This window comes from Bombus impatiens, unplaced genomic scaffold (genome assembly GCF_000188095.3).
Source record: "Bombus impatiens unplaced genomic scaffold, BIMP_2.2 scf_0051, whole genome shotgun sequence".
Taxonomy (NCBI): domain Eukaryota; kingdom Metazoa; phylum Arthropoda; class Insecta; order Hymenoptera; family Apidae; genus Bombus; species Bombus impatiens.
The window spans coordinates 351,423-363,585 of record NT_176470.1 but is presented as its reverse complement, the minus strand read 5'-3'; the positions used below and the strand labels follow the sequence as shown (position 1 = coordinate 363,585).

At 37.4% G+C, this 12,163-nt stretch overlaps 1 protein-coding gene across 6 annotated transcripts in view; it reads right to left on the bottom strand.

Annotated features, from left to right (window-relative positions):
• Positions 1-12,163, bottom strand: part of LOC100740849 (receptor-type tyrosine-protein phosphatase kappa) — a 108,383-nt gene that overhangs the window by 85,886 nt on the left and 10,334 nt on the right. For 5 of the 6 annotated variants that reach the window (XM_033324228.1, XM_033324233.1, XM_033324235.1 and 2 more), the window contains one exon: positions 6-35. In XM_033324228.1, the coding sequence (XP_033180119.1) occupies positions 6-32 (27 nt within the window). In that variant the 5' untranslated portion in view covers positions 33-35. Of the gene's footprint in view, positions 1-5; positions 36-1,771; positions 1,888-12,163 lie in introns of those variants that run through there. The other variant, XM_033324241.1, reaches the window with a different exon arrangement.

Below are 12,163 nucleotides of genomic sequence, written 5' to 3'. Positions count from 1 at the left end.
CCGCCGGTCGACTGCGTTCGCAGCGACGACATTTTCTGTAAAAACAAATGGGATTGCGCTTGTTACTAAACTGTATCGACGTACAGTGACTCGGCAGACATTATTTCAACGCTTATCGTAGACAATTTTTACGAATGTATCATATACCTACGTACACTTACTGACAAAAGTTAAGAAATGTTAATAATCGATATCTTTTATTTATAACTACCGAACCATTTCCATCAGTTATATAGTTTTTAACTTTAAGTTTACAATTATATAGTTTTACCAATTTGTAGAGGACTTGTGTGTAGAGGATGGTTGGTCGGTGAGGTTCGATGACGAGATTGCTCGTTGTCGAAACCGTCGAATATATTTAAAAATAATTAAATAAATTAATGTACAGACAACGTTCGCTGAAACGCTCGTACAATGCACAAGTCGTAAAATAGGATCGCTAATGACTCGTTAATTAGATCGACAACTATTTCATAGTGTCTATTGACTTTTGTCGGTGAACGTATTGTACGAAACTTTTCGAAATTTCATCGATATCGTAATGAAACTCGAGCATCGTGATTAATATTGGCAAAATTGGAAACCGTGTAAGATATATAGAAGTCACAAGAAGTACGTTTAGTAAAGAGTTGGCATTGATTCGTAACGTTTCCGAAAGATGTTTAACGTGGAATTTAATAAAAATCTTCTCTTGTTGAAGTCACAGTAGAGTAAATTCTATTTATTTAATTATAATTATGCGTTCTACTGTTATTCTATTATTGAGTGTACCTACGTTGGGGATGAAACTATTTCTATTTATAAAAAAATATATAATGAATTAATAATATGGAAAAGTGGTAATAAGAATAGAATTATAATTTTCAATTAATATTAGACAGTCGTAAGAGTTGATTTTCTCCGCATTGAAAAGGTAAACATTGTCAATAAATTGTGTCGTAGCTACGCAGTGTTATACGGACGATGAGCGTATGCTATAATGAAAACAATTGCGCGAATGACAACAAACGTGAGGCAATGCTGTTGACGACGCGACGCAACGCGACGTATTTAAGAAAAAATACAGTTGATCGTCTTTGTGTACATATTTTCTTAGCAAAGGTTCTTAGACTAAATTTGCTCATCGCGTAAAATGAGAAAATAAGCATATTCTTTTACGTTATAAATTTTATGCTATCTCTCGAATAATATCCCTTTATATTTCATTCTTCTTACATTTATACGCAGAATGTATAAAAATTATGGATAAAATGTATTAGTATCGTGATAAATCTAAGAGCATATTTTAATACAACCTTATATTTTTCATTGTGCGGATTTTTAATTTTAAATGCAAAGAATTAAAGCACTAATATATGATACGTTGTAACATTAATATTATTATCCTCATTTATTGCAGTACTAGCGTTATTACACCGACTCGCTTACTTTCACCGGACAGAAAATAATTCGATTATTTCAAAAGTTACAAAACGATATAAAACGTTGCGTAAAATATCGTTACATAATTTTAATAAACGAAAGAATAATTCGATTACTGAATTTCCCCGAGTTCCGAATTAAAGTATAAATTATTATTAGGCAAAATCTAATTACCATTATGTATCGCTAATGTCATTATATATCGATGCATTCATTTTCAATAAATACAAAATAATCCAATTATTTTAAGCCGGTAAAATTTTCAACGAAAGAGAGAAATTTCAAATCCTCTTGATCTATCTCAATCATCGTTAAACTCTACGTACGAATGATCGAATCGTGAGGGTACCTGAGGGAACTGGTGCGAGTGTCGAGAGATTGGAAGTTGTAGGACAGACGGAAACGCACTTGCTCGCGGTACGACGGCTCGCGAGATTCTAAGACTCGAAAACTACTCTAGCGTCACGCGAAGCACTCTAATTTCCCCCTCCAACACGATTTCCTAGGGTTGCTTCAAGGGGAACAAGGGGACACGGAAGAGGAATTTTTGGCGCGTTTCTTGAATGAAACGCACGTTCCATGACTATCTCCGTAGTAAACTAGGGTAACTGACCTACGACCACGAATTTCCTTCCTGGTGTTTGACATTTCCGAAAATTTACGACGCATCGGATAAACGTAGATTTTTATAGAAATCTGCCTCATCGTTTATACTTTACGCTATGAATTTGTATTATTATTAAAAACAACAACCCGGATTTCCTCTTAATTCTTCGTTTGCTTGTCGAATATATTAAACTTTAACGTTTATATTTAATCTCTTGACGTCGTGTGTATATAAAATAATTATATAATAATTTCTATTTGAGGATCATGGTCAATGCTATCGAATATACGTACCTGCATATATGTATGTCTTTTGAAAAGATCAATTCGCAAATTTGCTTTAACAGGCAATGCTATACGAAAATCGTGCGTGTAAAATACGTAATTTAGAATATATATTTCTTGACTTAAAAGAAACGGAAGAATGCCATTTAATTATTATCATCGTGATTTCACTATTCGAGATATTTTACAGTATATGTTACCAAAATATCCCAATTCTCAGTTTCCCATTTTATGATTTCCAAATGAAGACCACAGCATCTAGTGATTTGACGCTATAGAAGCTTTCAAGCAAAAATTTCTATTGTTAAGAATGACAAAGGATCGTCAACGATCGCGTTCTCGTGTGCAAGCCCAAAGAACACGGTCGCGCGACGCACGCGTGAAAAGCCTGTTCTTTGCCGTATTCCGTTTGCCAATTAGCCGACCCTGTTGTTGTCTCTATTCTCTGCCACTTCGCGCGGTTGTTCAAACGCAGCCTCATAGTCAGTCAGGCACGGTACTCCTCTAGATTTAGATCAGCCAGGCTGCAGTTGGAAATCGACCGCGAAATTTAAGGATCCCGCGTTCAGCGGTGCGTATCAAGCTGAGATCATGGTGTCGGTTGATCGAGGAATACAATAAGACATTCAGACCAAAATACGCTACCAAGACCGAGAACTTTTGGGTGAAGGTTCGTGTACCGGGTGTGCCGATCGATTCGTCGACTTTCTGTACACTACAGGAATCTTTCATTAGGTGTGCGTAACATACACAAGGATGTTTAAAATTCATAATACTCGGTATTAATTCAAATTAATTTAATCCGTTACATTCGCAGTATATATTTCTGTTGGTTTTTACATTATCTGTAAAAGTTTCTTCGAATGTAAGTGTTTAAAATAGTTGAGTGTATTAGTTTTACGATACGGACGAAAGTGGGCCACGTTGAAGAAGACACGTTATTTTGCTTTGACTGTGATATCAAGGGAATCGAGAAAAATCTAATTTACATTTAATCGCAAAACAATAAAAGCTGTATTTTTCCTACGAATCTTCTTTACCGAATAAAATATTTATATTATTTCTCGAGTTTCTTAATTTGGATTTTAAATATGCACAGTGGTTTCCATCGTTGTTCGGATATTCTTTGAAACAGACCAACTTCTTTCAAATTGAATCGAACGACTTGAGATCCTTTGAAAAGAATTTTGAAACAATTACGATTAGTCGGAGTCGCGAAGAAACGAACGAGGGTCGCTTTTCGAAACTTTGTTATCCTTACATTGTTATGTCATGAAAATTTGAGCTTGATTTTGAAGAATAATTAAAGTCTATTTTTTATAAGTTCGTTATATCGATATTCTTCTATTTGGAAATACAGAAAGTATTTTCCTCTCTTTCGTTTCTCGATTTCGGGTCTTGCATCGGGGGTTGAAATCGGAATGTTTGTTTGGAAATATGAATTGCCGTTACTGACACGAATGGAACAATTTTTCGACAGTTGTTCGAAATTTTTTGATTAACACTGAGCTCTGATTGAATGCGAGATTTCTGGTTTATCGATTTTAGTTGTAGGTCAGTGCTGAAATTATTCTTCCATAATACCTTATTCTATATGTTTAGTACTTGATTTTAGATTATACGTACAAAATATGTTACATTATACGAACATAATTCGCTTTACTATATTTTAATGCTTGCTACATTCTTTTACGTAAAATATCGTAAATCAATAGCCGAAATATCAAACTTCGAAATAACAATAAATAAAGGAACTGTGAGTAATACATAGAATAATAAATGGGACAAAATATAACGCTGGCAAGTTTCATAAAAATTCTTCAACGCCAGCGTGAAAGCGCTTCTTCGCCTTCATTTCGTCGTCCGTAAAATAAATTAATTACCAGCGATCGAACGATAATTACGAACCAATGTAAAATCGATTCGTACTTGATTTATGAACAATTGGTACGCTACATACGGTTTCGTAATTATAATCCGACGAAAATCGATTCTTCCACCCATTTCTTCTTTTTATCGTCGTACAATATTAACGGAGAATTTTCACGCGTGAAATGAAAGCATTGCCACGAATAACTCGATCGCGTTCCTCTCGCGGCTGTTCGTGTCGTTCGTGCACACTTTTTCAAAATTCAAACCTACCTTTCCTTCAAAGATACATTGTATTGCACGCGATGTAAATTTAGCCCGCTAATACACAGATTTTCCTGTCTTTCCTCGAATTATACCGTACCAAAAATATCCCTGGGATAGTTGCGTAACGCACGATGACTGTACGTGCAAGAATCGCGATAATCTCTTGTTATACAATGACGTTACACCTGGTCTGTATGGTTTCGTATTTTAGTATTCGTATCTCTCGACCTTATAATCCTACTGTATCGTATATACTTATGGTCTTGAAATCTCGTAAAAAAAATAGTGAGCTTGACAACACGCACGCTTATGACCTTGAATTCTTTTCATACGATAATAAATTAGGAGATATTTAGATCATGCCATTTAACTGAGCCACCCTGTATACAACAGTTTACAAAAGGGTTCGAAGCTTTTACGAATATATTACACGCGCTATGTAAATTTCTCGTTCTATCCAGTTCAAAAAATCTGAAATATTTCTGGCACTGTGGTAAACTATATTTTTTTTTCAGATCATAGAAATTCTTTGATGCTCATAATTTACACAGCAGAAGTTTTTATTCCAATACATCCGTCGTTTCTAACCAGATCTAACCTAGATTAGATTAGATTAGATAGAAATAAGATAGAAATTATTTAGATCAACCTAGATCTTTTGAAGAATTGAACAATTCCAAAATTGTGAAATTTTACTTAAGAGAGAAAACAAAAAGAAAATCCCAATCTTTGAAGAACATTAAAAAGAGATACAAACCATCGATTAACGAATTCTTGAATTTGCAAAAGATAAATAGACAGAAAGAAGCAAAAGAACGCTGTTGATAATCGCTTTTTAACGTAATTCTTAAATTCTTCCACTAAATTGCTCGACATGGAAGAAAAAGCATAAAACGCGATCGCTCGACGTTCTGGCTTCCATTTTTCTACGTTTCACGACTATATTCCATTTCTTTTCCAGTTTGCTACACCAATGGAAATTGGAATATTTTCAGATGGAACGTTATCGCTTATTACGGTGGAACGCTGATTGGATTTAGCGGGACAGACAGATTTTAATTTCTATTTCCCATTTTCTCTTATTTTTTTAAAGGACTACCGTCTGCGTTTCTCCTCTCGCGCTAATCCACTGGAAAGGAAACGAAAGAACTTTTTGACGAAAGGTTTATAATACCTAAGTGACGTGAAAATCCTGTAGACCAGAAGCGTAATAATTTTGCGCTTAATCGTTCGTTTCACTCGTAAAGACTTTATATTTCTCGAATTCTACCTTTCTTGAGCGGAATAAATGGAAGTTTAAAATTATCTCTCGTCCCGTTCATTCTGAATCTACTTACGGATAATTTATAGCAATTCAAATATATACAATTTTTGCCATTAAGTAATTTGAGGCAAGCTCTTACCGAAAATTCCTATGGAAAACTACAATTCTGTCATTTTTATCTCCTCATTGTACAGAAAGAATATAAATAATTCGATCGATTAAGCGTTTTTAATATTCCATGATGACGAAGATTCGACATATTCTTGTTATTTTACCAATACTTTCTACAATACTTTGTGTAATTTCTATTAATTTGAAGGAACGATACGAATAATTTTGTCGATTAAGAACTTGCAAGATTCGACGATAGAAGTTGTAACTGCACCACTTACGTACACAAATCCACCGATCGACGTCAGTGTATCGTACTCTTAATAATAATCGCCCCAAGATCCTCCGAAAGAATCGAAGAGGATCCACTGATTATCAGTGACAGAACCCTGCTAGATAAGGATGCGTACGTATCGACAACGATAGAAGGAGGTCGATGGGAGCCGGAAGCACGGTGCGTAGCCGGGAAGTCAAAACTGGATTGATAAGGAAGTCAAACAACCTTTCGTATTGTCATAGGGTCGTAAAACGGTAATAGGATAACCACGTCTGACAAACATCCTGCAGGCCATCGAGACAATAACCAGATAGTGTCCCAGGCCTAGAAGGCGGTAACAGGATAACCACTTCTGACTGGCGTCCGGTGACAAATCTTGGTATTAGATCGTCCGAAAAGTTTCTTTCGTTTTATAAGGAAATAATGATCAAACTAAAGATCACGACGTTCGATAGATTAGGTTTCATATTTGTATAAAGATGCGTCGTTGTAAAACACGTGTCTGTAAAAGAAAGGCACTTTCCGGACAACCTAATATACGAAGCCTATTCCCAAAATCAGCGCTCCGCATACTCTGTTATAACATTCTGAACCGTTAAACTAGAAAAATTTATCAAACGTCCAGCTGGACAAATTATAAAGTACAAATTAAATAATAAAAAAAAACTCTGTTGGATTCGTATAACAATAGACTATCATATCTAAAGTTCGAATTTCTCACCTTACGTGCGAAGGTTCAAACTATCGCGAAATAATCCAAAGGACGTGAAGAGACAACCGGAGATTTGTTAATTTTACGATCTCCTGTGTCTTCTACGTGACAGTATCAACGCTGTGTACGCGCCTCAAACCGAGGACTCACGAGAGCAAACTGCGTGCCACTGCGAATGTCCATCGTGTATAGCGTAGTAGTCAAAGTAGAAGTAAACCGAGGAACTGTTTAATATCTAATATAAGATACGATGCGATGTTAGCGAGTATGCTCGTGACCTCTTTGCTTATATAACTTCGACCTGTTAATTCAAAATTCCGTTAGAGGAAAGTTTCGACCGATATTAGAGATGTTCAACTGCACTGCGCCTACTTTTATAATTTTATACAGTTTCGAGAAAGAAGAGAGAAATTTCAATTCGATTAGTATACAATATATATTACACATATTTTTTCTACATATGTTCGTCGATTTTTCTCAAACGGCTTGACCATCGGCGTGGTTCCTTTTGGATTCTGCACGTTATATTCTCCCGTTAGCCCCGTTACAAAATTTTTTGTATTTGTTTCTTTATACTACTTTTTTTTTCTTTTAAAAATCCAATTTTTACGTATGTTCGTCGATTACTCTGAAGTGGATTGAGCAATCGGGATGTAACGTTTCTCATCTTGCGTCAGCAAAATTTGTCCAGTTTGTTCGTTGTTAAATATCGTTACTGCAAATTACATATTACATCACATTACATTATTTTACGTTACGCTATTTCATTGTGTCTGATCGTTTCACCGCAAACTCGTCGCAGGACGCGATGAAATTGGGCAGTTTCTTTAAACCGTGTCCTTTATTACTAACTCCTTGTTTCAAGCATACTTGCGTCATTTCTCTGCACATTTTTCTTTGCATTTCTGCAAGCGCTCTTTCGTTGTGCGAGATAGTAGCGTTTGGGTCTTACAGAGCGATTCCAACGTTCAAGATATCGTTCCGTGAGAAAATAATAAAATACAATTTTAAATTACGAAAAAACCGCCAGGCGAACTTTTTAACCATCGAATGCCGCAAAATTCTTTCCTGCTGCGTCTGTTGCCGGGACGACACCTTCCTTTGTGGGAAAGCCTCGCTGTCGCCAACTGGTGCAAAGCCTCGAAGCCGGTAGCTCACAGCACGCGTTTCAGCGACCATCGAACGACATCGTCACGTAAACTTGAGGTTTGGACGATAAAATAAAATAGCTGAGTCGTAACACAACTATTAATTTTGCTTCGATTAAACTTTATTACGAATTCAGCAATCACAATGGAATACGCACTGAATTAACATAAATCACAATTCACTGCAACCACGTTATGTAAAACCTAGTTACACTGATACGTTAAGTACGCGACTGTTACAAGGATAGAGACCGATATAGATATGTTGACTATTCTAAGGATACAGGATAAGTGAAGTTTCACCGACGATACTGTGTCTGAGGAAAGCTAGGGATGGGTGTGTCTAAGGACACGGGACTATCGGATTTGTTGATGACAATTTTGGTTAGGGAAGCGAGGGCAGCAGACACCGTCTCCGATTGGATGATAAGACGGTTGGTGGACCAGGAAGGGTTTTTGCCTCCTTCGTGAGAAAGTTGCTAACGGAACATACCAGACGCGAGGAAAACTAACTTTCCGTGTTAACCCGTAGTAAACAATAAACGTAAAAGGAAACCTAAGACAAGAGATACTCGCTTGATCCGAAGGACCTCAACTATGAAAATTCCAAGACCCCCGGTGGGTACTTAGGACTATCGAGGGTACGCGCCAAGGATGTGCAAACATCTGGGCGCCATCCTGCCCACAGTGTGTGGCCTGGTCTCTGATGTGAATTGATGTTGCACATATACGTTGCAACGTATATAACGTATCTATACTTCGTACAATTTCGCATCAGCGGCGTGATACCACTGATCGGTCTGCAACTATTTTGTTTGTGAGACGAATACCGACAGTCGTTCGTTCCATCCTCTGGCCACTTACTGGCGGCTGCGAATAGGCGGTTATCGTCTTGTATTCCGAGTATACGCGTGAAATAAAATCTCACAGAGTCGTTCGGCATCTAAAATCTCTCACGTTATCGTCGGTCGGTCTGCAACGATTTTGTCACGCGTTACGTAAATCGGGCGTTACCGTTCTACGTTCAAAATTTGTCGTTCGATCTTCGAGAAAATGGAACGAGCTCACCGCTTACAGCGAAATCGAGCACTGGCCTAATTACCGATACCGGAGCAAATTGCGAGTCCACCGTTCGTGTTGCGAGCTCTCAAGTGTTTCTGTGGACTAAGACGCGTCTCTATCCGAGTGTCTCCTTCGATTTCGACGGGGATACTTGATCGATGCGACGGACGTCGAATGGCAGCATTGTTTGATTTACCAGCGCTATTTCTGGCTCTTGCCAACTACTGCAGCAACCGCCATAAACGCAGATAAGGAGACGCAGGAATTGTGCTCGATACGGGATCGCACGTAGTTGCAAGATCGCGAATACGATCAGATGCATCGTAAGTATCGTTAGTTTGTTTCGGAGCGTAAAGCGAATCCGGTTCTGGGACCGTGTCCCAGGGTAAGGAGACAGTAACAGCGTGGTCACCTTTGACCCGAGCCCTGGCGACATCCCCAGCGACACCTCCTCCATAAGAGCCAAGCCCATAGTATATAAACCTTCGCAAAGTCAGCTCTCGACATTCTTTTCTTAACCGTCACTCTATTGAAAATATACAAATAAAAGCAAACCCCAGTAAATGCAACCATATTACATTTACACTAAGAAAACGGAAACCACCGAATGTCCAATTAAATGGCACGCGCATAACGCAAACAAGGACTCCACTAAACACACAACTTACATGGAAACAACATACTAAATCAATTATAGACAAAATGCGGATAAAAAGAAGACAAATGTACTGACTAAACTCAGCGTAGGAAATAAACTAAAAATCTACAAAACGATAATAAAACCAATTTGTACGTACGGAATAGCGCTACGGGGGACAGCAGCAATGAGCCACATAAATAAACTAGAGTCGCTACGATCGAAGATACTGGGAATAATAGTCAACGCCCCATGGTATGTCAGAAACGAGTATATACGCAAAGACTTAAAAATACCAGCGGTTAAAGAAGAAATCGGCAGGTACACAGAAAAATACATGGAAAGAAGGGCAACACGTCCAAACCAGCGGGCTGCCGAAGCGAGCAAAACTCTGATAGAAAGAAGACTAAAAAGAAAACACCCCTCTGACCTCGCTAAAAAAATAAAATAGTCAAATTCGAAGATGGTATTTAGCAATTAAGTTAGAAAAATTTACCAAATGTCCAGCTGGACGAATTGTAAAGTACAAATTAAATAATAAAAGAAGAAAAATTTTAAAAACCTCGATATTAATTATTTATATCAATGTGAAATCCATTTACTCGTATCTCGTTAGATCGTAACAACGTTTTCTCTAAGATACACGGTGGATAGAGCCGGAAGTCTGGTAACGAAGTTCTTGTCTGCGACGGTTAAGTAGTAACGGACAAGAAGTCGTATATGATCAGACCAAATGGATCTGACACGCGGCATTTATTTCACTTGCAGATAACTCGCGTTACGAGCCTCCATCGAGAGGATGAATCCTCGCTTCTGAATATACTATTTGTCTCTAATGTCTACGTGCGGAAAATTAACTTTGAAATATCACTTCGACATTCCTCTCTTCCGGATCACAGCACCGATTTCATTACCATGTTAATCAGGCAAACTTCGGAAAGTTTGAAATTATATCGAAACAAAGTTTCCTCGAATAGAAATAAATTGACTTCCGCGAGGGAAATTTTAGAATGAAAATTTTAATGGGCTAATCGTTGACTGTGATATATTTATTTATATAGAATGTCTTAAACAATTCTGTATTTAAGAAAATATATTTAGAAATAAGATTACGATCGTATAACTTTCAAAATTTCCAAACGACGAACAAAATCACAAAAGTTCTATATTTCTGATCACAAGCAAATAAGCGAATATAAGCAAACGATTTGAAATTCTGACACGAAATCACCTTTACAGCTCGATTTCTCTATGGCATTTAAAAATTGAGGGACCATCTCCATCCGATGGGAATTTATTTTAAGCGTTTCACGGTGAAATTCCTTTTCACAAACTTACGTTGCTTCTATTATCCCTTATCTCTGTCTTCGTTCGCCGCAATCGATCGGAAGCGCGGTACACGCGGAGCTCGAGTGCTTTCCATCGTAAAAATCGTTCCAATATACTTTGCATAATGTTTCAACGATTCGAGCATCGACTTTAATTCCTATGGTTCTTAATCGTGCATCTCTTAAAGAGTTTCCAGTTACTCCGAAACTGTTGCCTCTCATTTTCTCTCTGTTGTATCGATTATTTAAAGTAACTCCGTGTACTTTGTTTCGCTATTTTAGAATTGTTTTAACCGTATCCATTCAAAGTCAAAGTCAATAAGGAAAACATAAGGAAATTGTTACGATAATATTTTCGGAATTAATCACGGCTCGAAATTCCCAATATTGCGAGGTATTCCGATTCGAATAACAAACTCGACAATTTTTGTTCTTATTTATCATAGTCGAAATTATCGAAGTCGAAAATATAGAATAACAATTTTTCGTTCGAGGCTTTGTTTTCGAGAAAATCGACTTTGAATTTTCGCTCGGTACGCGTCCACTTTATCGCGTCTCGTTATAACGGATCTCACCGTAGATCGTTGTCTCGGTGGAAAAATTGTTATTCTATATTTTCGACTTCTTTTTTCGCGTAGAATCACCCCCTTTTCCGCTTGTACCACCAGTTACCAATCACCCTGTATATTATTTAATATCAAAATCGTCGCTTGTGAGAGTGCTTTTTCCAGGAAATATTCTTCACGGATTACGCGTAGTTGAAATATTTGCCGATAAATGGACTATAAATCCTTTAAATACCACGAAAATCAATATTTAAGATGAATATGTCAAAGTAGAGATATATTTTGAAAGAACAAGTTTATATCTATCACAGCACATAGGGAAAAGTCGATAGCAAGAAAAATGGAAGAATGTCGGACCGCTATAAGGAAGAAAATATCGAAGGCTATCAGCGACTAGAGTTCTAAAAATTTGAAACTCGAGCAAACGATAACTTGAAGAAAAATCGAAGATCGAAAATTCGCTCGCAGAGCAGAATGTTTCTAAATATAAAAATTCTCGAAACGAAATGTCGCAAGAGCGAACAATACGCGTTCATCCGGTCGAAAAACCGACGTTCGAGGCGAGTTAAGGATCTCAAGGTTTCCTGTTCGAGAGCTGCGCGCGCTGTG